The sequence below is a fragment of the Bos indicus genome, chromosome 26 (genome assembly GCF_029378745.1).
Source record: "Bos indicus isolate NIAB-ARS_2022 breed Sahiwal x Tharparkar chromosome 26, NIAB-ARS_B.indTharparkar_mat_pri_1.0, whole genome shotgun sequence".
Taxonomy (NCBI): domain Eukaryota; kingdom Metazoa; phylum Chordata; class Mammalia; order Artiodactyla; family Bovidae; genus Bos; species Bos indicus.
In genome coordinates this window covers 23,264,613-23,290,847 of record NC_091785.1, presented here as the reverse complement: position 1 = coordinate 23,290,847, position 26,235 = coordinate 23,264,613, and the positions used below count along the sequence as shown (strand labels likewise).

At 49.7% G+C, this 26,235-nt stretch overlaps 2 protein-coding genes across 3 annotated transcripts in view; one reads left to right on the top strand and one right to left on the bottom strand.

Annotated features, from left to right (window-relative positions):
- Positions 1-7,085: 7,085 nt before the first annotated feature.
- CYP17A1 (cytochrome P450 family 17 subfamily A member 1) lies at positions 7,086-13,074 on the top strand. Its single transcript, XM_019988586.2, has 8 exons — positions 7,086-7,415; positions 9,014-9,152; positions 9,353-9,582; positions 10,344-10,430; positions 10,833-11,048; positions 11,368-11,537; positions 12,077-12,180; positions 12,687-13,074. Exons 1-8 carry the CDS (start codon positions 7,119-7,121, stop codon positions 12,971-12,973), a joined length of 1,530 nt encoding a protein of 509 aa, XP_019844145.2. The 5' UTR covers positions 7,086-7,118; the 3' UTR covers positions 12,974-13,074.
- A 6,689-nt stretch (positions 13,075-19,763) lies between these two features.
- The window catches only part of WBP1L (WW domain binding protein 1 like), a 58,570-nt gene continuing 52,098 nt past the window's right edge, over positions 19,764-26,235 (bottom strand). For both annotated transcript variants that reach the window (XM_019988582.2, XM_019988583.2), the window contains exons 3-4: positions 24,456-24,617; positions 19,764-23,446 (exon numbers count right to left, since the gene is read on the bottom strand). In XM_019988582.2, coding sequence (XP_019844141.1) covers positions 22,695-23,446; positions 24,456-24,617 — 914 coding nt within the window. In that variant the 3' untranslated portion in view covers positions 19,764-22,694. The remainder of the gene's footprint in view (positions 23,447-24,455; positions 24,618-26,235) is intronic.

Below are 26,235 nucleotides of genomic sequence, written 5' to 3'. Positions count from 1 at the left end.
AGCAAACAATTCACCACTTGCAAGAAAAGAAGTCACTGTGCCACACTCCAGCTGCCGGTCTTCAAAGCCTGTCTCCCTCTCTCCTGAGTGTGTATTTTCTGCCACTGCCCCTCCTATCTCTTTCAGTTAAAAGAACAAGATAGGTCAAGCAATTGACTTCGGACTGAATCTCCATTTTCGGCAACAGATGCTTCTCCTGAGGTAAGTCCAGGTTTAAGTCCAGTTAAGCCCTTCCCAGAGGAGCAATGGCTACAGAGCAAGCGCAGAAATGGCTAAACCAGGTCAAATTTGCAGGGCGTTTCAACTCCCTGTTGCTACAAATCAACAAACAGAATCAAGAATAGCGCCAAGAGGAACTGTCATCCAGGTGTTAGGGAGTCAGGGCAGGGGAAGCAATTTTATAGCACAGTTTGGTTTTTATTCCCCCCAAGTAGCCCCATATTTCTCTTTTCCTAGACTAAAATTTACCTCTTCAGGGAAAAACGGTGGGCGGGGGTGGATCAAACTCATGGGATATTATGGAGGAAATGAATGTTTTCTTTGGCCCCTTTCTGGATAAAAGTTTCAAAATCAGCAGATACAGTCTTCTTTTCCACTGAGTAACTGTCCAGTCTGCTGGTTTCTCTTTGCTTTGATAATAGGAATGTGATTTAAAAAAAAAAAAAAAAAAAACAACGATTTCTCTAAAAAAGCAGCTTCTTGCAAAAGAGACGGTTGGCGGAGGGGTGGGGAGCAGGTGTTTAAAAAAGTCACCTGAAAGGCTTGGATGAGAGTCACCCTTTCTGTTAGGTGACAGGAGGGAAGTGAGGTGTTTATGGAGCTCCCGCTCGTAGTAGTCACAGATTTGTACAAATCGGTTCCAATACGAATTTTAGCTTCCACCTCTGGTAGTACAAACAAGTGCTACCCTGGTGTCTGCTGCATTATATAAAGCCAGTTCACTTCCAGCAGGGTCTCGCTTTACTATACCTAAACCTGGTATCAATGATAAAAAGCCCACACAGGAGGGTAATGGTGACCGGGAACTCAATCCCAGACGAGGAACAGGGCCGCGGGGAGGCGGGCTGACAGGAGATTTGCTGCAGCAAATAGGAGCAAATGTGCTCCTCCTATGGCATGCAAGAGCGGGACGACACTGAGGACGTCTGCCTCCAGAGTTGCCGCCGCCGCACTGGAGCTCTGTGATCTCCAAGAGTTAACTTCGTAGTTTCAGTTGCCTCATATGAGAAAGGAGATAAGAACTCCTACCTCATGGGTGGCTGTCACGATGAAATAATCGAAATATCATGTCCGGCAGTGTAGAGGTTAAATTAGAAGATAGCAAATTCCCTCAGCCCTCTCCCTGGGCATGCCCTCCCCACTTGCGGCTCCCTCACAGCACTTTCAGTGTTGTCCTAGGGAGTCCCGAAGATTTCTGACTGTGTCCAGGGAGTAACTAGGGTTCAGCACTCTGGCTACTCTGTCGTATTCAGCATCAGGCCATGCAAGGGCCTAACACAAAACTTCCCAGGTGGTCTAGTGGTTAAGAATCCACCTGCCAGTGCAGAAGACATGGGTTTGACCCCTGTTCCAGGAAGATCTCACAAGATGCGGGGCAGCTAAGTCCCTGCACCACAGCTACTGAGCATGTGCTCTAGAAAGCCACGCACCACAACGAAGAGTAGCCCCTGCTCAGCCCCACTGGAGAAAGCCCGCGCAGCAACGAAGACCCAGTGCGGCTAATAAACAAATAAATTAAAAAAAAAAAAAAAAGTAAATAGCCCCCTGTGCCTCTACCCCATACATTCCAACCTGGGAAGGGCACACTGCCTGAAAGGGCCCCAGACCCACCAGAGCGTCGCTGGGGACGACTTATTTCAGTACCAGGGATCATCACACTTCCTCAGTGAGGACATCTCAGGGGATAATTTTCCGAGAGAAAGGCAACATTCGAGATGCAGAATATAAATTATCGTCTTGATGGATCCAGGCTGCATTCCAGCAATTAGAACTCGCACTGGTCCTTCCACACACCTGCTGTGCAACAACCGAGACCACTGGACTGTGGAAAGGACAACCTGCAAAAGCCACCTTTCCACCTGTGAACCGTGCCGCACCGCTCCTAATGTCACGCGCCGCCACCTGCGTAAAGCTCCACCATCCGTGAGCTCGCTCTACGCCCCCTACCTGTGAGCACGGGGATAAAGTTTCTACCCCTTGGTATCCACAACATGCTGTGAGTAGAACAGGTGCTCAATACTTTTCAGATAGAGATGTTGGTCACAAGAACTTCCAGCATTATAAAACCAATACCTTCTGAATTAAACATGAAATAGAATTCATTCAAATCAGCAGACCAAGAACATTCTGTTGTAATCTTGTTCTTTGAAAATCAGTAATCCATCTGCTAGGTATACAGGATAGATTCCCTCTTAACCAGAAAACTCATTTTCTGATCTTGCCAGATAAGGAAGGGATGGCATGCTCAACTACATGTTATACCTAAAATGTGCCATGTGGTGCCACAGCCCAAAAGTACAGCAGGTGATTCTCTTCAGAACTTCAGCCCCAGTAAGCACAAACACTGTTCTCTAGTCAACCCTGTAGCTTCCAGGGTGTTGTCTTAGCTGTCCTTAACTGGAAGAACTAAAACAGCCTAAGGCTTCCCTGGGGCTCAGTGGTAAGGAATCCACTTGCCATGCAGGAGACATGGGTTCAATCCCTGGGTTGGGAAGATCCCTTGCAGAAGGGAATGGCTACCCACTCCAGTATTCTCACCTGGGAAATCCCATGGATAGAGGAGCCTAGTGGGCTACAGGCCATTAGGGCTGCAAGAGTCAGAGGTGCAGGATAAAACTTAGCAACTAAACAACAACAAGGCCTAGCTGCCCTTTATAGACACTGAATTCATGCCACACTCATTATTGGATTGAGGCCCCTCATGCTTTCCTTCCTTCTCTGTGTCATAAAGGACACCAGTACTTGCTGAAGCAAGGTCCTTGTCTTATCTCAGGAATACCTAATACCAAGACTCATCGATGACAGTGTCGTTTCTCATCTGCAGGAGAAAACAAAAACAACACTCCCAATCTGATATGTCTGGAATGCTCCTTCCCTGGCTCATATGTCTGGTAAACTCCTACTCATCCTTCGAGACTCAGATCAAGTATCACCTTCTTAGGAAAGCCTTCCATGCCCATCCTGCTCCCCAAGCCTGATGCTTTCCCAGCCTTTGCTGTCCTAGTCCCTGGGGGTCCTCTGTTTCAGGCTTAGCACACTGTCTTATAATTATACCAAAGTTACTAAAGTGCAGGGAAGGGGGTGAGGGGTGTGGGCCAAGTTGAGGTGGAATCTCTCCAAGTGTGGCCAGATATTACCAGGTCTGAACCACCTGGGGAACTTAATAGAAATGAAGATTCCTGGGCCCTGGCCCCACACCTACTGAATCTATATTCTAATCACCCCACTCCTAGGTGATTTTTATGCATTTGAGAACTACTGCACTAGAGTGTGATTTCTAGGAAGAAGCACGGTGCTTTATTTATCCTCTGTGCCAGATCCACATTCATTAAGTGCACTGGCATTATTCAGTAGATGCAATGTGCATGAGAATCTTCCACAGAGTAAAGAGCAAAAGGGTACTCAGAGACACGCGTCTCATTTGGTACCTGGGCCACCTAGAAATAAACTTCAGAAAACATGCCCCGGTGGGAGCAATGCATTAATCCAACTCCACTTTCATAGACACCGGTAGATAACAAGGAAAACACCAGGCTTTGGAATCAAAATGCCTGGGTTTGAAAATTTTAAAACAAAACAAACCAATCAACCAACCAAACAAAAAAAGCCAAAAACAAACAAACGTTAATGACCTAGCTAGTTTCCCTAGCTAGCTGATCAACCTTGGACAAGTGGCTTACCTCTGTAAGCCTCAGCACAACTACCAGAGAAACAGAATCACAATCCACATAAGATAGATGTGTAATGTGTATTAAGAGGGAAATAGTATATGAAAGCATATATGTGCGCGCGCGTGTGTGTGTATGTGTATATATATATATATATATCTCGGAGAAGGCAATGTTACCCCACTTCAGTGCTCTTGCCTGGAAAATCCCATGGGCAGAGGAGCCTGGTAGGCTGCCATCTCGGGTCGCACAGAGTCGGACACGACTAAAGCGACTTAGCAGCAGCAGCAGCAGCAGCATTCCCCACCTGCTGACATAGCATGAGATGCTTCCTATTTCCAACACTGCTCAAAATCCTCGCCAGGGCTTACTCTGCCCACAAGTCAAAAGGACAGCCCTTCCTGAGGGACAGAGGAAGTGCTCCAATAGGGTCCCCACTCTCTCTGCCTGTCTCTGCATCAAAGGAACTCTGAACAGTAACAAAAGCAGTAATAGAACATGTGGAGCTTTTCAGAAAAGCTTACTTTTAGAAGAATTTCAGGCCACCCAAGGGACACTCTAGTCTTGTTCTAAGCATGAGGTTAAACAGCAGTCCCTAGAAGCATATATATTTCTTTTGTAAGACTCTGGTTTGATCACATCTGTGGCTTTTTCTCACCCAGGAACAGGCAGCAGAATGGTGTGTGTCTGTCCCCACCCCCGCTTACAGCCGCTGCTGATTACAGCTACACATTCCAATACAGACTTGCCTCTCAGACCAAAGAGGGGGCGGGGGTGGCCTGATCTCAGAAGCCCTGGAACAAATAGTTGGCAACAGCTGTGTTCTCAGAAGACCGCAGTTGGTCGCTACTGTTTTCTCATTCCACACTAGGTTACCGGCTATAACTCAAGTGCCCCTACTTCAAACGGCAGCTCGCAAGTACTCAAGTCTCTGCCACGGGGGTCTGCTGGCTTGGAAAAATCCATCAGGAAGACCAGAGTGTGGTCAGTCCCACCCCCACCCCTCTGAAACATTCAGGACGTCCCTCGGACCCACAGCCCTGACCACAGGCTTAAAAGGAGAAAGTCTCTAAAAGGAGCCCTTCCCTTTAAAAGAAGGCCCCCCACCCCAACTCAGAATCTCTTCAGAAGCAGAGAACTGTGAAGAAATCGCTGCTCACTAACCCAATCAAAATGGAGAAGGAATAAAAGGGGTTTTGATCAGGAATCCTGCTCCGCCTCTCCCCTTCCCGGCCTCACCCCTCAACTGTTTCCTCACTAAGGCTTTGGCAATGGTTTTACGGTGTCTCATAGAAAATCAGAACAGATAATCCAGCAAGAGCTCAGGGATACATGGGGGTTAAGAAGCCGGTGGCCAGGGGAGTAAGGAGCAACTAGAAAGCAGGAAGAAAAGCCTGGAAAATTCTGTAAGGGAGCTGGCCTGCTATAACTGCGAGACATTTTCTAAAAGGCTCCCTCCACCCAAAGCAGTAGTGCGATAAGTAAGCTCCCACCCCCTTCCCTTTCCGAACCCAATCCCCAGACCACCCGTTCCATTACCTGTCTAAGACCCAAAAGGAAAGGCATCCTGCAAGAGCATCGTCCACACTAACGTTGGGAACAAAGGGCTTTTGAAAAGTTAAGGTCTTGGAAGCCAATAGTTAATTAATTGATTAATAAATGAATAAATGAACATTAAACTTTAAAAAACAAGAAGTATATTCCACTGTTATTCCCATTATAGAGAGGAAACTGAATTTTAAAACAGGTTGCTGCTAAGTCACTTCAGTCATGTCCGACTCTGTGCGAGCCCAGAGACGGCAGCCCACCAGGCTCCCCCGTCCCTGGGATTTTCCAGGCAAGAACACTGGAGTGGGGTGCCATTTCCTTCTCCGTAAAACAGGTTAAGTAACAATAGAGTTACTATATGACCCAGCGATTCCACTTCCACGTATTTACCACCCCCAAAATTGAAAACAGGGACCCAAATAGATACTATGTACATGCTGTGGACATGTACACCCCTGTCCATAGCAGCATTATTCACAGTAGCCGAAAGTGGAAACAACCTAAGTGTCCATCAACTGAGGATGAACAAACGAAAGGTGGCATACCCGCTTACTAGAAGATTGTTCAGTCATAAGAAGGAGTGGAGGGGCCTTCCCTTGTGGTCCGGTGGCTAAGATTCTACACCTCTAATGCAGGGGGCTCAGGTTCAATCCCTGGCCAGGGAACTAGAACCCACATGCTGCAATGAAGACTAAAGATCTTGAGTACTGCAGCCAACTCCCAGCACAACCAAATAAACAAATATTTAGGAAATGAATGAAGTTCTGACGTATGCTACAAAGTAGATGAACCTTGAAAACATTACGCCTAGTGAAACAAGCCAGTCACAAAAGACCAAATGTTATATGATTCCACTTAAGTGAAATAGGCATATTCACAGAGACAGATTAGAGTTTACCAGGGCCTGGGGGGAGGCGAAGGGGGAGTTATTGCTTCGTGGATATACTTTATGTTTGGGGTTAAGAAAACAGTTTTGGAAGTAGACAGTGGTGATGGCTGTACAACACTGTGAAGTATATTCAATGCTACTGAATTGTACACTCAAAATGGCAAATTTCATGCTATGTATACTTTAACATACTAAACCTTTTTAAGTCATATAGCAAGAAAGGGGTTAAGCTAGAATTTGAGGCTAAACCCGTCTGACAATAGGGCCCCTGATCTCAACCCAAGGGTTTCACTCCCCCAGGCAAAAGCAGCAAACATGGAATGAAGAGAACTGCATTCAATGCATCACTATCTGTGTGACTTTATTCAAGCCTTACCCTGGGAAGCCTCACTTTGCTCAGCTGATAAAATTGGATAGCTGTCTGTTGATTGTGATTTCGTAATACAGAGAGTCTCGAGTCATGATTCCTGATCCAGATATCATTTGCTTCTGCCCACTCTGGAGACGTTGATGGACAGTGAGCAAGGGACAGGGACTAGCTATCTGTGCCCTTACCTAGCCCCTCCCCTAGGGGTTTGCCCTGGTGTGGAGCCAGCTCTTGAAAGAAGCCTCCTCTCCCTTCCCCATTCTGGAAGAGGACTCCTGGCTGTGCTGCAGGATAAACTTCCACAAGGTGAGCATTAACATAAAGTCAAGGAGAAGGTCAGGGGAGCCCTTAAAAAGGCCTTCTTGTACCCTAAGATGGCTGAAGCCACTCCACAGCTCTTTGTCCTGACTGCTGCTACCCAGACACAATGTGGCTGCTCCTGGCTGTCTTTCTGCTCACCCTCGCCTATTTATTTTGGCCCAAGACCAAGCACTCTGGTGCCAAGTACCCCAGGAGCCTCCCATCCCTGCCCCTGGTGGGCAGCCTGCCGTTCCTCCCCAGACGTGGCCAGCAGCACAAGAACTTCTTCAAGCTGCAGGAAAAATATGGCCCCATCTATTCCTTTCGTTTGGGTTCCAAGACGACTGTGATGATTGGACACCACCAGTTGGCCAGGGAGGTGCTTCTCAAGAAGGGCAAGGAATTCTCTGGGCGTCCCAAAGTGGTAAGTAATGCCTCTGACCCCTCCCCTCACCAGCCCCTGGGCACGTTGAGCTCTTCAGCCAAGGCCATGCCTGCAATGCCCCTTCTAGTTCCAGCAACCTGTGATTCTTCCAATAACAGCCTGGTGGGGCTGTGGGTGGGGAGCGACCCCTCAGACTTCACCCAGCTTCTAAGCTAGGCAGGAAGAATTAAAGGAAGACTTTATTTTCTGGCTTTTTCTGGAGGTGGGACAGGGTGGGAGTGGTGGTTTGAGGGGGTCAGGGAGCCCTTACAACATCATCTCTCCCAGCTGAAAAAGTGAAAGTGTGAGCTGCTGAGTCTTGACCGACTCCTTGCAACCCCATGGACTAGCCCACAACACTCCTCTCTCCACAGATTTCTCCAGGCAAGCATACTAGAGTGGGTTGCCATTTCCTACTCTGGGGTAGCCTCCTGACCCGGGAATCGAACCCAGGTCTCACCCATTGTGTAAAAGTTCTTTATCATCTAAGCCACTTGGAAAGCCCAAGAGTCTAGCTCTCTGAGCCTGAAATCTGAGCTCTCATGATTCACTGAAAGAGTACCTGTAAAGCATTTAGCCCAGTGCTGGAAGTTCTCAATAACTAGCCTTGATGAACACTGTTCACATGGAAAACGGGTTAGTGATTCCTGTCCTCCGCAAAAAGTTGTGAGGGGGAAGTACCCTGATTCTTGGAGGGCTGGGATCACTATTTCCCTGGGGCTTCCTCGAGCTGCTCCAGCCCTGGGGAATTGACCTATGCAAGCACTTTTGGGGAGGACGCTGAAGATTCAACCTGTCGAGCTTTCTGTTTGTTCCCGGGGGCAGAAGGGAGTAGGAGCTAGTCAACCAGGAACACTGCCAGCCTCCAATACAGCACCTGGCTGAGGGGACTCCCCTGAATGTCCTGGGCAATGCCCCCTGGCTGCTCATCTTTGATCAGACCAAGGCTTGACTCTTCTTTGCTTGGGCCAGTCGGCCTGGTTCTTGGGCCAACTACCCTCTCCCATCTCTGCTGGGCTTCTTCTCTCCAGGGCAAAGAAGAAGGAGGCGGCTAGTCTGATGGGGCCTGCAGATATGGGGATAGAGGACAGAAGGTCTGGGGGACCCTGTATAGTTTTGGGGGTCTTCTGGGCAGAAGCAGCTTGGCCCATGTCTAGGCTGGGTGGATAAGACATGTGCCTCTCCCGATGTGGGCCTGTATTGGGCACATGGCTAGCAATGGAAGGGAGATCTAAAGGGGGCTCAGCTGCTGTGCCTTTAGCTGCCCCCATCCCCAGAGGACCCAGGGAAGGGTAGGGGCCTGGTGTGTCCTCAATCTCTGCTCCTACAAGTTTAGAGAGTCCATCCCATCACAGCTGCCTCACCCTGTCATTGATCTGAACAATCTAATTCAGGGTTCCTCCTTTTGCCTTACTCTGTCTCTCTGTTGGAACTGGGAGTATCAGGCCATAGGTTCTGTCCTGCCAAGGCCTTGCAGTCAGGGTGGAGTGAAGCAGGGAGCTCTATAAGGAGGCTGCGCAACAGCTACCAGCCTCATTGCCCTCGGGGAGGGCAGGTGGATGGTGTCTGAGTCCTATGTCCTTTTCTGCTTTCCAAAGGCCACTCTAGACATCCTGTCAGACAACCAAAAGGGCATTGCCTTTGCCGACCATGGTGCCCACTGGCAGCTGCATCGGAAGCTGGCACTGAATGCCTTTGCCCTGTTCAAGGATGGCAACCTGAAGTTAGAGAAGATCAGTGAGTGCCTGGCTGGCCCTGGGCTGAAGGAACCTGCAGAGGGTTGGGGAGGGAGAGGGTTCTGGTACCTCCATTCCACATTTTCTTGGCTACCACTGCCATCTGCTGGACATCTGCTCTCTTCGATTCAGATGGAACTGGTCGAGATGGCGGTGAAGGGATGACTCAACTCCTTCCCTCACACCCCTCTCTCTCCCCAGTTAATCAGGAAGCCAATGTGCTCTGTGATTTCCTGGCCACCCAGCATGGAGAGGCCATAGATCTGTCCGAGCCTCTCTCTCTGGCGGTGACCAACATAATCAGCTTTATCTGCTTCAACTTCTCCTTCAAGAATGAGGATCCTGCCCTGAAGGCCATACAAAATGTCAATGATGGCATCCTGGAGGTTCTGAGCAAGGAAGTTCTGTTAGACATATTCCCTGTGCTGAAGGTGAGGATGGGGCCAGGTCCTATGGGCAGACCTCAGCAGACCCTGATCGTATCCCCAGTTCTTTCCTCTTACGGTTCACTCCAGACCTCATTTTTTTCTGACGACCTCAATTACAGTGACCTCTACCTCCTCTGACTCTTCAAAATCTTGCTGCTTCTCTACAGAAATAGGTTTAGCTTTTAAATTATGGGTTTTAATACTCATGATAACGTTGTTGGTGTTGTTGTTTACTCACTCAGTCGTGTCTGACTCTTGAGACCCCACAACTGTTACCCACCCGACTCCTCTGTCCATGGGATTTCCAAAGCAAGAATACTGGAATGGGTTGCCATTTCCTTCTACAGGGCACCTTCCCAACCTAGGGATTGAACCCACGTCTCCTGCATTGCAGGCAGAGTCTTTACCCGCTGAGCACCTGGGAAATGCCATGTGCCAGTCCCAAAGCTCCACATGCATTAATCATGCATTCCCTTTGGAAGTGGGTTTATTATCCCCATGCAGATGAAAATACAGGCTTCAAAAAGTTAAGGAACTTAATCATGCCGTGAGACTCAAGTCTGTGTTACCTGAGTAAAGTCTCAGTCAGTGCTAGACGTTTGATTGAAGGGGGAGGGGAGGTGACTCCTTTCTCCCTTGTTTGGAATTGTCCTGGTTGTCACCGATGGTCCCATTCTGGGTCCCTGTCCTGCTTTCCATTCTGGCTGAAGGTTGAGGTTAGAGTGGGAACTCACCAGGGAGAATCTAACATTTCCACTTTGCAGATTTTCCCCAGCAAAGCCATGGAAAAGATGAAGGGTTGTGTTCAAATGCGAAATGAATTGCTGAATGAAATCCTTGAAAAATGTCAGGTAGGTGATGGAGCAGAAGAGATGACGAGTCAGGTGGAAAGTGGCAGGAGAGCAGGGTAGGGTCCATTTTGGACAGTGTAGGAGCTCCAGCACCTAGCCGCGAGCCTGCCATAGAGTCGGTGCTCAATAATCCTGACTTAATAATAAATATAAAAATAAATAAATAAGAGTAGAGAAGTGAGGAACTGCAGAGGACCCTGAAGGGACCCATCCACCCTGCAAATTTAAAGAGGGCCCAGTGCTTTTTCCACTTCCACCAGTTCATGGGTCCTGACTAGCCTCACTCCACTCCCTCATTTCCAAGTGGGAGAAGCCTTTGTGTCTACAGTCTGGGTGAGAGTATGGCAGGGGTTGCAGATGGGGCTCCTTTCTCTTCATCGTCCCCCAATCTCACCCAACCAGGAGAACTTCAGCAGTGATTCCATCACTAACTTGCTGCACATACTGATCCAAGCCAAGGTGAATGCAGACAATAACAATGCTGGCCCAGACCAGGATTCAAAGCTGCTTTCAAATAGACACATGCTCGCTACTATAGGGGACATCTTCGGGGCTGGTGTGGAGACCACCACGTCTGTGATAAAGTGGATCGTGGCCTACCTGCTACACCATCCTTCAGTGAGTTTCTCTCTACCCGAGCCTTCCCAAGCACTCCTGACCCCAGGCACACTCACCTCTGCTCCAGAGAAAGGGAGAGTCAGTATCTCGGGGGTTCTTCGCAGGATTCGCAGGATGACTGTGCTGCACCCTTTACCCAAGCAGTGGTTGGCTCTGGCCTTTGGGTGGAGCTGCCTCATCTTCTGCAAGCAAAGCCAGGGTTGTAGAGCCACCTCTGGGAAGGGTCTTGCCCTTCTGGGTGTGACAGTAGGTTCTTCTAAGCCCTTGCTCCTCCTGGGCTGATACATCCTGGTAACATCCACCCTGTTCTGGCCCCCAGTTGAAGAAGAGGATCCAGGATGACATTGACCAGATTATAGGTTTCAATCGCACCCCAACCATCAGTGACCGGAACCGCCTTGTCCTGCTGGAGGCGACCATCAGAGAAGTGCTCCGAATCCGGCCTGTGGCCCCTACGCTGATCCCCCACAAGGCTGTCATTGACTCCAGGTGTGCCTTCCCTCCCAGGAACACCCAACCCTCCTGGTCCCTCCCCCAGCATCTGACCCTTCCAGCTGGCTGGTCAACCTACAGTCAACCACTGTCAACCGATCATCGTACCCACGACCTACTGACCAGTGTGTCTCCTACCCACTGACACCCACTGACCCATCGACCTGACCTCCCTCAGAAGCTGCCCGCTGCCTGGGAGACACGTGCTCCTACCCAATCCAAAAGCCGCAACACACACACACACACACGCACTCATGCACACACGCACCAGCTCAATATGCACACCCACAGGCCCTAACAGACCCACAAGTGTTGATCCTAAGTGCTACTCAGGAAGAGAGGGCTGGATTCATATTCAATCTGGCAGAAGCTGAGGAGAAGATGCAGGAGTGGGCATGAGGGAGTGGGCATGAGGGAGCGGGCATGAGGGAGCAAAGGACTCTTTTCCCCAGGGTAATGACCACGGAGACTTGGGGCAGAGAAGGTGGGGAAGAACGATACTCCAGACCCTCTTTTCCTCTCCCTCTCTGGAGCAGCATTGGCGACCTTACCATTGACAAAGGCACAGACGTTGTGGTCAACCTGTGGGCACTGCATCACAGTGAGAAGGAGTGGCAGCATCCCGACCTGTTCATGCCCGGTGAGTCCCTGTTCTGTCCTGCCCCGCCAGCCACACAGCCCCCTCTGTGCCCACCTCTCCAGCATTGCTTCCCTTCTGCCAAGCTTCCTGCTAGAAGACTCCTGACTCCCACTACATGGACCTGTTGACACCCCTAGCCTACCCTACACTTACCCAGATTCTTCACAGCTGGGTTCCCCACTCTCCTTCCGCCAACTGCAGCCTCCTCTTCTGAGAAGGCCCATAGGCATATGTCTCCTGTGAAGTCAGCCCCCTCTCCTGTGGGATGGTGCCATTTTCATGTTTAATACACCTTTTCATCCTTCCTGAATATTCCATCTTCTCTGTGTGATTAAGGGCTACCTGAGAGCAGGGCATTTATCTCTCCTAAGATTGCCGCCCCCCCCCCACCCAAATAAGGCTGTCCACCTTCTCCGACTGGGGCTCCCCAGGCAGGGCTTGTCCTCCCCCTACTCCTCTACTGACACTGACCCTGGCCCCTGGCTGACGCCTCCCCGTGTCTGCAGAGTGCTTCTTGGACCCCACGGGGGCGCAACTCATCTCGCCATCATTAAGCTACTTGCCCTTTGGAGCAGGACCCCGCTCCTGCGTAGGTGAGATGCTAGCCCGCCAGGAGCTCTTCCTCTTCATGTCCTGGCTGCTGCAGAGGTTCAACCTGGAGATCCCGGATGATGGGAAGCTACCCTCTCTGGAGGGCCATGCCAGTCTCGTCTTGCAGATCAAACCTTTCAAGGTGAAGATCGAGGTGCGCCAGGCCTGGAAGGAAGCCCAGGCTGAGGGTAGCACCTCATGACTCCACCCTATGTGACCCCCACCGCACAGAATTAGAGGAGCTCCCCCATCCTCTCCCACCATTCCTTCTTCCTCCCCGCCCTCTCTGCCTTCTTTCCCAGCCTGCAGCCCTGGCAGTGATGTACATAAAACAGTTTCTTTCTCCAAAGGCATCTGAGCAGCTCACTCATTTGTTCACTCGTTTCTTTCAACAAGTATTTTATGGGCCACCTACTATTTGGACCCTCAGGCTCCTTGGTTTCATGAAACTTAAAATTCTAGTGAGGGCTGACAAATGAACATTCTAGAGACTCATAAGTGCTTTGGAGTCAATTTGGAGTCAGTTATGTTCAGTGCTGATGGTGCAAGGGGAATGGCTGAGGTGGGGGAGGCTGCTGTGAATGAAAGGGTGGGGGAGGCATGAAGACTGGGGGGAGGTGCCCACCGCTGAGGGAGCATCAGGGAAGAGGCTCTCAAGGTAGGAGAGGCCAATGCTCGAGCCAATGAGGGGAAGAATGGTCCCTGATGAAGTCAGACTGCAGGCAGGGCCAGGCCCCGCGGAATGTTTCCAAGTAGGAGAAAGGAGTTCTGGTTTCTAGTCCAGATATGAAAGGAAGTCATAGGAGGGTTTATACATTTAGGTGGAAATGTCTGGCTCATATTTTTAAAAAATCATCCAAGTGGAAACTGGTCTGCAGAGAGATGAGAGTGGGGCTGCGGGGGGAGGTTGTACTGGTCCCTGAGAGCAAAACGATGGTGGCTTACACCCTGGGGATGGCAGTGGAGATGGCAAAACATAGTGGGATTGAGTTTACACTTTGAAAGTAGAGCAGCAGGTCATGTTGGCTTTGATCCAGAGATTGCTGTGTGTACTTCAAAGCTTTGTCTTTGGGAGAGGTGTCTGTAATCCACAAACTCAACCCACCACTACCCCTCCCTCTTGTCTTGTTCCCCAAAGACTGGTAGGTCTCCTTTTCCTTGTTCTGTACTGGAGTAACCATGACCAGGGAAGGGCTTCCACAGCAGCCTTTTGCTGAAGCACTGAGGCTCTGTCCCCATTCCCCACCCCCAAACCCCAGGAAGTCTGTAAACGTCTTACTAGAAAACAGAACCTTCTTCAAACCTTAAAACCAGCATCTTTAAACCTTGGCTGCTCACCAGTCTGCAAGGAAACGATGTCCTGAGATGCCCTGGGAGAAACTGGCCCTTGCTCTTTAGCCTAGACAGAGGCCCCAACCACAGCTCCTTGGCGCCAGCCAGACCAGGGTCAGATCATCAGCGACCCAATCCTTCCGACTGGAGAAGGGCTCTGGACCAGCTGGCAGGGCAAGATTGAGACCCTCCTGGCCAAGTTCCAGACAGACGAAATCAAGGGAGCCCCACAAGGAGGGAGGGTCAAAGTTTTCCATCACAGCAGCATCTTCTTCCTTCAGAGAGCTTTGCTAATCCAGGGGTACCTGACTCCTGTCCCCCAACTCAGTCCTAGCCTTCCCTGGCCCATGACCCTGAGGCCTTGCTAAAGAGCCCAGAGGAGACGGTGGGCAGCTGTGGCTGACTCAGCCCCCAGCACATGCAGCCGAGAGAGATGACACCACCCGTGAGCTGATGAGAGAGGTTAAACTGGAGGTGGCACCGTCCTTCTCACGGGTCCCTTGACCCCATCGGCCGGTCGCTGATCCAGAGCTGAGCAACCCCTCAGCTCAGAAAGTGGAGAGCGTCCCAGCTGGAGGAGGGAAGTGATCCAATCTGCTCAGACTCTGAAAGGAACAGGTAAACAACATCCCCTTTAGAAGAGGTGGGCGAGTGTAACTGGGATGGAATCAACCACTCCCCAACTACTGATTCAGACCATTGACTGGCCGTGAAATGAGAGGTGAAGAGGAGAAACCTGAGGGCCAGGGGGGCAGGCATGTGGGGATGACGTGCCCTAAATCACCCAGCGACTCAGCAGCAGGGCTGGGGCAAGAACCCAGGATATTTCAGTGATGTGGAATGAGAAGCCAGCACGCTCTACCCACAGGTCTTCTGCATCTGTGCAGAAGGGCTTGGCTGTCTGGCTGGGAAGAGAGGGTAGAGTTGAGTGTCCTTTCAGGAAGTGACCTCTGACACCTGCCCAAACTGCCCTTCCCCTGCCTGGAAGGCCTTTTCCTACTGACCTAAATCCTTTTAGTGCTCAGCTTTTGTTCCTTGGTGTAGAATCGCATGTGCATCTGAGCACCTGCCTGAGCTGCAAATGGGTGCGGAGACCTCCAGGGACACTGTCTGCCCCAGCATCTCTGGAATTCAAGACTGAGCCCTCTTGTGTTCTTTTGGCTGAATGACAACCTGACAAGCAGAAGGTTAGACACACAAGAGAAATGAGTCAGATGCTCTACGTCACTCAACTAATTGGTCTGGTGATAAAAGAACCCTAACTCCTTATGCAGAAGGAAATCCAGATCTTTGGCAAAGCTCGAAGGTCTTCATCAAGACCCTACAGCCACCTTTTCAGCCTCAGACTGCCCTTAACCAGAGTAGTGGTGTGATAGCAAATAAACATTAAACAACACAAGTTATTTGGTGCTGGTGGGAGGGAACAGCCCTGATTTGTAGTTTGCTGATCACTGTGGTGTGAACATTCCCATCATGACCAATTTCCAGCCACCAATATAATATCACACAGGAGCTGGGGAAGAGACTCACAGTAGCAAAACATACTATTTGCCATTATATTACAGTTAATACCATTATACAGTATTCCCACCCTACATAGACATAAACCTCAAGGGCATCGATAATAGCAATGTAGTAAAATAATTAGAAAATGATCAGTGTTGTGTATTTATTACCTTTGTTTTAAATATAATTTACTCAATTGCAAGCTTATATAAGTTTTCTGATTAAATAGCTCATAAACTCCTGAAAATTTAACGATCAGTTCTTAGGCGTTGTAAAAGCTGGGCTTCGCAGCAGAAACAGGTTGTCCCTGTCCTTCAGAAGAGTGGTTCCCCAAAGTCCCCGTTCTGAGGGGAGGAGAAGAGCCCCTCGCTGGTGACCTAGCTGTGGGGTGTGGGTGGGTGAGTGTGTGAATGTTCTGGTCGGCCTCTGGTGGCCACTAAACCTCAGCATATAAAGAGCCCTCTCTCCAGGGACGCTCATGGGGACAAACACCCATCTCAGGACAGGAATCTAATCACAGAGGCTCTAGAGGGCTGGGGGGAGGCCTGCAGGAGGAGGCCCTAGGTTCTGGTTCCCAGGGGTCTCAGGCTCTGACTCTTAGGCTCACTGTTGGCTTCTCGTTGGGAAAGTGGGGTAACTTAACACCTGGGCTGCCATTATCTGAGGTTCTGGTGAGGAAGAAAAGCAGAAAGGGCTGTGTAAGAAAGGTCCACACTGTTTCAAGTTACAAAAGATAAGAGGTCAGGCTGCAGGAGCAAGTTCTCTCAGAGTAGTCATTTACGGACCAGTGAGCATAGGCCACTGACTAGGCCTTCCTGAACCTCTGTGTTCTCATCTGTAATATGGGTGTGTAGAAATAGCACCACTTACCTCAGAGGGTTGCTAAGGACCAAATATGAATCTGCATTTCCTGTTCAGTGCCTTAATAGATTCTGGGTTTATTATCAGTGCCTATGTCCAGACCCACCAAATCAGACCTTCTCTAAGGGTTTTACACAAACCTCCCAAAGGCTACCAGCTTCGTCAGGGAGGGGAGCAGGTATCCAGATGGGTCTGATGCAGGACAGGACCACAGTATCCAGATGGGTCTGATGCAGGACAGGACCACAGGAGGCCCCCCTCTTGCAGCTCCAGATGGCCTTGCCCACTGCCCCCTTTCCTGCTGGAGCCAGGGCAGGCTGGCAGCTGGGAAGTGGGTGGAGACCCCAAAGACAACTTTTCACAGTTCCAAAACAGGGTGTTCTGTAACATTTTCCAGTGGGATTAGGTTTCTTGAGACTCCTTAGTGAGAAGATGCACAACGGAAGGTTAAATTGTGGCGAGGAGCAGCCTGATACAGAAAGAGGAGAAATTTTAGCTCAAACAAAAATCCTCTTCTCAACTGCCACAAAAGCTTTTTTTTTTTAATCTTCGAGGAAGAGCAAAACACTCTTGCAAGGAAGAGATACAAAGAAGGTCCAAATAACTCTTGAATCTTTTACAGTGTTTCCAAGGGGTTACTGAAGCAGATACCACCTGCCATCTCAAAACTGAGGGGCTCTGGTAGGTGAAAGCTGGCTGGGTGTGGAGCCTCTGTGGGGGCCCATAACTAGGCAAGGGGAGAGGAAGAGGGAATAAAGTAGCTCCAGAGGAAGCCGTTTCTGATTCAATTGCTACCACATGGACTCCCCTGCTCAACACATCCTTCTCTGGTTGCCTATCACCTTTGAAAAGAAAAAGTTCTTCACGTGGCTTGTGAGCCCAAAGGATACAACTCTCCACTCTCTGGCCAGCTAATTAAGCAGTAGTTTGGCAATCAATAGATGTGAGCTTTAATCCTGGCTCTACCACAACTCCACCAGCTGTGTGATCTTGGACTAGTTAATTAACTCCTCTGAATGCTTCATGCCCATTAATAAAGCAGGAATAATTAACAGTCCATACTTCAGAGGGCTGCTTTGAGGCTAAAATAGAAAATATAGGTAAGATGCTTATACTAAAGACCTGGTGTTAATAAAGTCAATAAATAAGGACACACTAAAATCTTTTTATTACCAGCTTACCTCTCCAGTTTCATCTGCTGTCACTTTCCAGAAGGCAATTACCTAGAGGGATGCAACTGCTCACAGTTTTAGACACAACACTACATTCTCCTGTTTTAGGTTTCCCACACTTTTTTTGGTGCTTTTCAGCACCTGGCATACAGTAGGCATTCAGTAATATGCAGACTGATTGCCTGGAATTGCCCTTACACCTTTCTTCACCTGGCAAGTCAGTTTAGAGGTCCCGGATCCAGGAAGGCTGCCCTGAACCCTCAGGTGGGCTACATTCTCTACAGCATCCTGTGTACACATGCTTCATGGTACTTACCATGTACTGCTAAAACTGTTCATGTGCTTTCTCCCTTGATAGACTATTATTAGCTCTTCTAAAGAGGGGCCAGGTCTAAGGCATACTTGCATCCCCAATGCCTAGCACATGATAGGTGCTCGTAAGTGCTCAGCTCTTAAGGCCAGTCACCTGTCCCAGCTGGGAACTGTATCCCAAACATCTCCCAAGACCCACAGCCCTTTCCAATGAAAACCAGGTTTCCAGCAGGTTTCAACAGTCAGCCAAACCCACTTCCTGCTCCTTCTCCTGAGCTAAACCTTGATTTTTGCCCCCGGCTGAAAATATAGGAAACTGGACAATAGAGGGTGTTTCTTGAAATTCTTGTTCATCAAATCAGTTTTGTGCTTTCAAGGGACTGGTATGGTCTCCACCTGAACTTGGTCACCAGGGGTGGTAAAGACAGCAAATGCTGCACCTCATTTGAGAAATGAGGAACTCAGCGACCCAGGAGCCTGGGGTACTGTGAGGGGGTCGCTAACGACCTGGGCAGTAAGAATACACGAACAGCCTCTGGTATGCAACCTGCAATAGCTGTACCACTTTGTTTTTGTGCCATTCAGACCTTAGCTTAAGCAGCTAAGAATGATGTGCTCTACCAGTTCCTTCCTGTGCCTTCAGAACGTAACTGTCCCCAGATGCTAAATGGCTCCCCTGGGGTTACCTAGAGGAGCCCAGCAGTTTAGAAGGAACTAGGCGGCGGCCATCCCACCGGAGTTACTGAAGGGCCAGGGCAGCATCCTCTGGCCCAGGGTCAGATGGGGCCGGGAGCATGCCTGGCCTTACTGGACTCTCAGAAACCACAGGGCTGACTGCTGGGCAAACCCAGGGGCTAAAGAGGACAACACCCTCTGCCAGCATACCCTACTGGCCCATCACTCCACCTGGGGAGGCAAGGCCTCACAGGAGGGTTCTGTGGGTACTCATCATCATGCTTTGCCCACCTGCATGTGGCCCAGAGAAGTCTCGCTGGGTCGGGGTGTTCCACCCATCTGGGTAGAGGCAGAGGTTGTTCCTTCCCAGTCTTGGAGAAGGGACTTTAATACCATTGACTCAAAGTGCTAAGAGAACAGTCTTTAGCAAGGGTAAAGTGACAGTAAGTCTATTGGCCCATGATGGCAGATGTTGGCACACCAGTGGCTCCGAGCTGCCTGAAAATCAGTTCTGTGGTCCCTGCCTGGAATGCAAGCCCTACACTACCCCCACGCTCCTCAAGCTTCTCTGAATCTGTAGTGCCCACTTCCTCTCAACCGCCCTCACATTGCTGGTTAGCTATTTCACATGAGTTTGCTTCGTCCTCTCCACTGTAACTGAACTTCCAGAAGGAGGGGCCTTGTCTTACACATTTCTTTCACATTCTCCTCAGGACCCAGCACAGTGCTGAGCACAAAATAGGGGCTCCATGCTGCATTTTGTGTATTAAATTCCAAGGCCAAATACCCACCCACAACTCTACCGTACCAATACAAGAGTTCCCCAGAAGGGCTCGCTTCCTTTAAATGTCTTAGCTACGGAGTCTCTAACAAAATGTGTTTCTGCTTTTGGCGGGGGATGTGCTTTTAACCTGTTTGTGTGAAGAACTCAGAAACATCCCCTTGGCAGAGCAAGGGGTTTGGAGGGAAGTCCTCAGGACAGAAAGTGCCCTCAGCCCAAGTGCCTGTCCTGACGGCTGTGATGTCTCTTGGCCTCTATGTGGAGAAGGTGAGGAATCTCAAGGGGAGGAGGAAAAAGGAACAAGCATTGCAAGGAAAAAGGAACAAGCATTGCAAGGAAAAAGCGTAATCAGGTTTTGGGGATGGATTTTTTATTTGGGCTTCTCACAGTGGTTAGAGCCACTCTGTCCTCAGAACAATCACAGCACAGGAAATGCGTCACCAAGACTGCCCAGAAAAGTCTGACCAGCTGAATCTTATTGCTTAAAATACACATATTCACAATAACTGACAAAGGGTGATGTGCCTCACACAGGAATGTGTTAGCAATTGCAAATCTTCCGACTGTAGCACCAAACCCTTGACCCGTCCCTTTCTTCTCATTTGCCTGGAACACCAGGCTCCCTCAAATCTGCCCGGCCCCTCAAGGGTCCTTCAGCTCCCTACTTCAGTGCCTCCGTGTGCAGGGCAGCCTCATGTAGCAGGGGCCAGGCGGTGACACTGGACTCGAGTCCAGCTCCACCCGCCGCATTTTCGTTTTCTTCTCGTGCCTTTAGGGTCAGACACTGCAGTGAACCCAGCAGTAAACCTGCAGACCAGTTCCCCACTCTGACTGGAGAAGGAATCTTCAGAGGGCCAGAATCCACCCCTTTAACCAGTTAACTCCAACACGGTTCATTTTGGTAAAACTTAATAGCCTTTGAGACACTTCAGTGAGTTGTTTGGGATTAAAAAAAAAAGGCATCAGGAAAGGCATCTGAGGGGGGCTGCAGGCACACTCCTGCCTGCTCTGGTCACACGTCGGCCACGTGCTGGACCTCAGCAGAGGGAGGTAAGCCCTATGGCACTGTGGTGGCCATCAAAGCCTCCTGGCAATTCTGGGTAGGGCCGATGCCTGGGCCAAAGCCAGTCTGAGCTTGACTTTGAAGATCCAGTCAAGCTTCTGTCTGAGGTTCCACCTTGGCCCTCTGTCCTGAGGGGGTCTGGACCCTCCTGGGGGCTGATGCCGAGGGCTGGGAGCAGCTGGGGAAAGCAGACAGGTTCAGAGCACTTTCCGCTTACAGGGAATAGGACACAGGCCTCCGTGTGTCCATAGAGCAATGTGCAAATTGCAGTGAGGGGTAGAGTAAAACCTCTACTTGGAGCACAGTATCTCTGGCAAACGTGGAGACTGCCGTCAACAGCACTGCTGAGTACACCCAAGTGCACAGTCAGACATTTGCTCAGTAAACAGTAAATGCGTAAAATAAATTACCTTGAGAGGGCTGCGCCTGCTCCGAACGCATGGGTAATGTGAACAGAGTGGCTGCCGTTCAAAGTATATTCACAGGAAAACAGGGCTAGGGGCTCACACACAATGGACAGACACACACAGGTTACTGGAAAAGTCATCGTATACAGACTGCACTTGTTCAACATGGATTTTGGTTTTGTGGACTCCAAATGCAGACACTTGTTCACCTCACAGCCTCAGATTTGTCTATTTTGTGTGTATGTGTTTATATACATATACATATATATATACACACATACACATAGATACGTGTGTATTCATATATATACAGATATATACCTTCCTTTCTTAACCAAAACGTCAACGCCTACTCTGAATATCATCATTCAAGAGTGGGGGAAGAACCAAGCTCTTCATGTGAACAGGGCTGGGCAGGGAATGTTTGTTTTCGGCAGTTTGCTTTCTCCATTCAGATTATTCCTATCAAAGCTCACCTGGTTTCTGAAGCAAAACTACAGGAATCAAGGATCCTGTGGTCCTTCAGGAGGGCTGCCTACACCTTCCTATCTGGGCCACTGAGACTCTTTACATAGGCTACAAAAATCAGATACCCCACTCAAGGGGTGGTGCGGAGCAGGCAAAGGGCATGAAAACCACAGATAACCAAGGCATTCTTATTCCAAGTGGTCAGTTTGAAAAAATAAACAAATAAACAAAACAACTTATTCAGAATCAAGAGAAAATACTGTGTGAGAGCCAGACTGTGGGCCTGCCCTTCCTCAGGACCCACAGCCTCATTTGTTCGTAGAGAACAGTGAGACGTGAAGGCTGGCAGACGTGTGTCTGGGATGGGGGTAGGGCACTGGTCACCCATGGGTGCAGATCAAAGGGCAGAGACAACGGGAAGTTGCACCTCCATCCGCTGCCACACTGCAGGGCCTCCTGCTCATCCACAGGAGTTCCAGAGACAGCCCCCACCCAAGCCTGCACATTATGTATCTCCTGGCTCAACTATAGCCAGGCTCTTTGAAGGCCAAGTTGAGAAAAAGACACAAACTTCCCTTTTCCAAAACAGAATTCTTGCCTGCCCACTGGTCAAATTCTTGTTTTCAGCTTGCTTTTGTTGTTGTTTTTTTTTTTCTTAAAAAAAAAAAAAAGGCAGGTATATAATCTTCCAGCCTGGAACCAGCCTGTGGCCAGCCAGATCCTGCTGAGAAGGGAGGGGCCCCTCCAGGACACCCTGGCACCGCGAGCTCGTCAGCTGGAATTTGAGAGCACAAGTCCCTTACCAATCCACCACACAACTGCCAGTCAACTCTCCTCCCCACCACAGCAGAACACAATTCTGGCTCCACAGATGCTGGTAGCAAGGGGAGACAATCCCTGGGCCTCTGTGAGCTTCCTTCTTCATCCAGGGCTGAGACCAGCCACCTCCTCTGGACAGAGATGCAGCGAGGTTCTCATAAACTAACACCGGAAAGCACATCCATTCCATCACCAAGAGTCACCTCAGGGCACGGTCTCATTCCCTCCTTGGGGGCTTTTGAACACACATCTCTCTGACCCAAGCAGGCAGTGAGATGTGACTTTAAAAGAGGTAAAGGGGAATGGGGTGGGGTATGAGGAATGAGTCACAGGGTAACTTCTCAGCCCTCCACAGCACTGTGTTTCTGTGGGGGGCAAGCCACCCACACCCCAAACTGTACCTGGAGATGCAGGAAAATGCAGGAGCAGGGGGTGCGGGGGAAGGAACACAGTTATTAATGCTTCTCGCATGGTTTTCCCCTACCCTGGTTGCATCGCCAAGATCTCAGGTATAGCCAGGACCTGCTCTAGCTGGGGGAGCTGCTGCTCTGGGAGTTTGGGGAGTCCTGCTCGTTGATGGTGTTCAGCAGCAGGCAGGCAGGCGGCCTTGGCAGGTGTGGATGCCCGGGTTCCCGGGCCTGCTCCTCGGAGGGCTGGCAGAGACCTTCCTCCTCGTCGCCAGGTGGCCGCACATTGCAGCTGTCGCAGAAGTCCAGGGGCCCGTCCAGAGCATCGTCGATGAGTGCATTGAACTCTTTGAGGTCATCGTCGTGGTGGCCCCGGTTGCACACACACACCTCGATGCCTGAGTCACCCGTGAAGCGGCGATGTCTGCCAGGTGTCTTGTCTTTGTTGTCAGGGAGGGCGCTGCCCTGCTCAGAGCTGTACTCTTTCAGAAGCTCCTCCTTACATTCAGAATCCTTGTCCAGGAAGGCCGTGGGGTCCACCTCCCCCAGGCCAGCCACAGAGCCGCCGGGCTCCATGCCAGAGGTTTTGGTGGCTGCTGGGTCTGCTGGCATGTCGGAGGGCTCAGGATCAGTGACGCTTGGGGGTCGCGTGCTACTTCTGCTGGGCCCGGACAAGGGGCTGCTCTGAGCCCCCTGGGAGCCCCTCGTGGGGTCGGTGCCTGGGGGGCTGCTGCCTGCAGAGCCACACTGTGCAGGTAGCTGCTGCTGCTGCTGCTGCTGCTGGAGCTGGAAGGCACTGTATGGTGGGGGAGGAGTTGGAGGTCGGTTCACCACTTCCTCATAAGGAGGTAGTAAATAGTTTGGCAAAAACCCTAAAACGGGGAGGTAGGGAGGAGAAATTACTGCACTGGCAATTGTTACAGGACAGACTGCAGGCTCACACTAAACAGGTATCTCATCCCACCCCCAGCATACCCATCAAGTGACAACTCTCAGGTGCAGGCAGGACAAAGGGCTGTGAGCGACTTTCCAGATATATATCGTGAAGACAGCCCTTCTCTGGGAGGCTGGAAAGCTGTGTTGCCTCTCACCCTAGTATGGCTGGAAAGACATACTAAACCTCATCCTGCTTCAGACCAAGAGCAGGTGGCTTACCAATGCAGGATGAGGGACCTGTCATCAAGGCTTATTAGGAACATGGCAGGTGAGTCATCCTCTGCTTTGAGACACAGATGATCTAATTATAACAGTGATTACAAGCATTTATTGAGCACTTACTGTACACCGGCCACTGTGCAAAGCACTTAACTCTTCTAGATGAGGAATTCCAAATTTACGACTATTTTATTCTGTAGAACACACTGCAGAATGCCTTTGGGCAGGCTGCACCACTGGGCCTCCACCAATCCTTTGAGAGATCAGTGGAAGGAACTCCAGGGAAGTCAGGTGAGTGTGCCCTTCAGTGAATCACCGAGTTTCTTGGTTCTCAGGAAATCCCAATATCACCTCCCACTCCTGCCCTTTTTATGGCAGCCTCTGCTTAGGCATATCACATGGCAGGAAGCAAAATGGAGAGATTTCAAGGCCACTGACCTCAAAATCTCCATTCATATCATACACCATTCAACAACACGCCTAACAAAAATCTAAAGGAGCAGAGATGCAGTGAGAACCCAGCCAGTGTGGAATGGAACGGCCCAGGGGCTACATCCACAGCCCTGGCCTCTCTGTGCTCAAGGTGCACACCCTCTTGTTCCCACTTCTGAGACCCTGCTCTAGGCATAAAGAGGCCAAGCCCTGAGGCCCACAGTCTGTGTGTCACACCCGACCCCACCCCCCACTCCCTCGGAGAGCGGGTTTGGTGGCTTCTGGAGTACGTACTGAAATAAAATGGCAGCGCTGAGTAATTGTGGGCTTCCCGGTAGGCGATCAGGTTGATTTCATGCTGCCGCTGCTGGGCCTGAAGGCGATGCTTGGCTCGGCGGTGGTGGCAGACGCAGCAGCAGCTCAGGATGATGATGATGGTCCACACAAGCCAGAACCCTGGGAGGGAAGGAGAGACAGAGAGGGGCAGGCACGCCATGAATGCCAGTGGGACACCAGCTGGAGGGGCCGCTCGCAGCACAGGGAGACTGGGACGGTGTGCACCTAGCCGAAGCTAGCACTGTTGAGCCTTGCCCGGCAGTTACATTCAGAACCGGTATTCAATTTTCATAAATGTTTGTATGAGAGTGAAAGAGATGTGGGACGGAAGAGGGCAGGAATGTTAAGAAAAGTGACTCTAAAAGAGGTTACTCACTCCGGGGTGCCTCCAGGCTCTTGGGAGAGGGGTGGAGTGCTGAGCTGCTGGTCTAGCACCCAGGTTCTCCTATGTTTTAGGTCTGGTGGGCATTAAGTATGCTTACCTTTCAGGACAATGTGCCCTTCCTCTCTTAAGAGATCTGAGAAAATGCTTCAGCCCCTCTTGGTGCCCATCTCCCCTCACCAGCCCTGGCCCACAAGGATGGCTCCCAGGCTCCCCACCAAGAATGAAGAGCCCCTCAGAATCCCCACAACTCAGCAGACAAGCAGTTGCAGAGGACCCCGGAGGGACTGCCTGATAAAAGTTTTTTCCTCTACCACTTTGCCTCCATCATACAGGAGTCACGGAAGTTAGAGGTGGAAAAATTCTAATTGCCTCAGCCCATTACTTCCCTGGAGAGTATAAACAACTTCCTCTGCTCTTGATATGAGCTGGTACAATTCCATCTCACATCGTCACAAACAATCAACTCCCCCAGCTCGCTCTGCCTGCAGCTGGCTTAGACTGGGAAGCATCAGTGGTCTCCCTTTCTTCCACCTGGCTCCAGAGAGGAGCAGGGGAGCAGGGGAGAAGCCCACAGCTCTCTTTTCCCCAGGTGGACTGTTTCTTCTCATTTCCCACTGATGTTCTCTTTGATCATATTTAGAGAATACTGGCAAACCCTAATATAAGAACCCCTCTCCAATCTTCACATGTATACAGAAAAGACTTCTAATTTGTTTAATAAATGAGCAATTTTGCTTTAAAAAATAAATAGAGATTAGAGGGGAAAAAAAGATTGCAAAGAACAACACAAAAATAGTGACATCTTTAAGTTGTGGGATTATGAGAAGAAATTTTAATTTCTTACCCCAATTTTTATTTTCTTCTTTCAAATTATAAAACTAGAAACAAAGTGTTAAAGCTTAAAAATATCTGTGACTAAATTTTATTTTTTCTGGCTTAAAAAAAAATTAAGCCTATTTCTGAATAGGCTTAAAAATTCCTCTGGGAATGTCTTCATACAATGAAATGATATGAATCATTTAAAAAATTATCCACAGAATACTATTTTTGACATAATAATATGTTTCAAATACTAAATAGAAAAAAAAGCAATTACAAAACAGCATAAAATATGACCCCGACTTTTGCTTTAAAAAAAAGTATAAATATCCAGAGGGATGATCAGGAAGTTAATCATGAGATTATTCCTGGACAACAGGATTTTCTGTTACCAGTTCTTATGTTTTGCTTATCTGCAATTCCTGCATTTTCTAAGATGAACATTTACTTCTTTGGGAAAAAAATACTTTTTCTCAATTAAAATAAATCTGAGGAATAATTTTAAGGTGAGTTTTTATTAAATGAGACTAGATT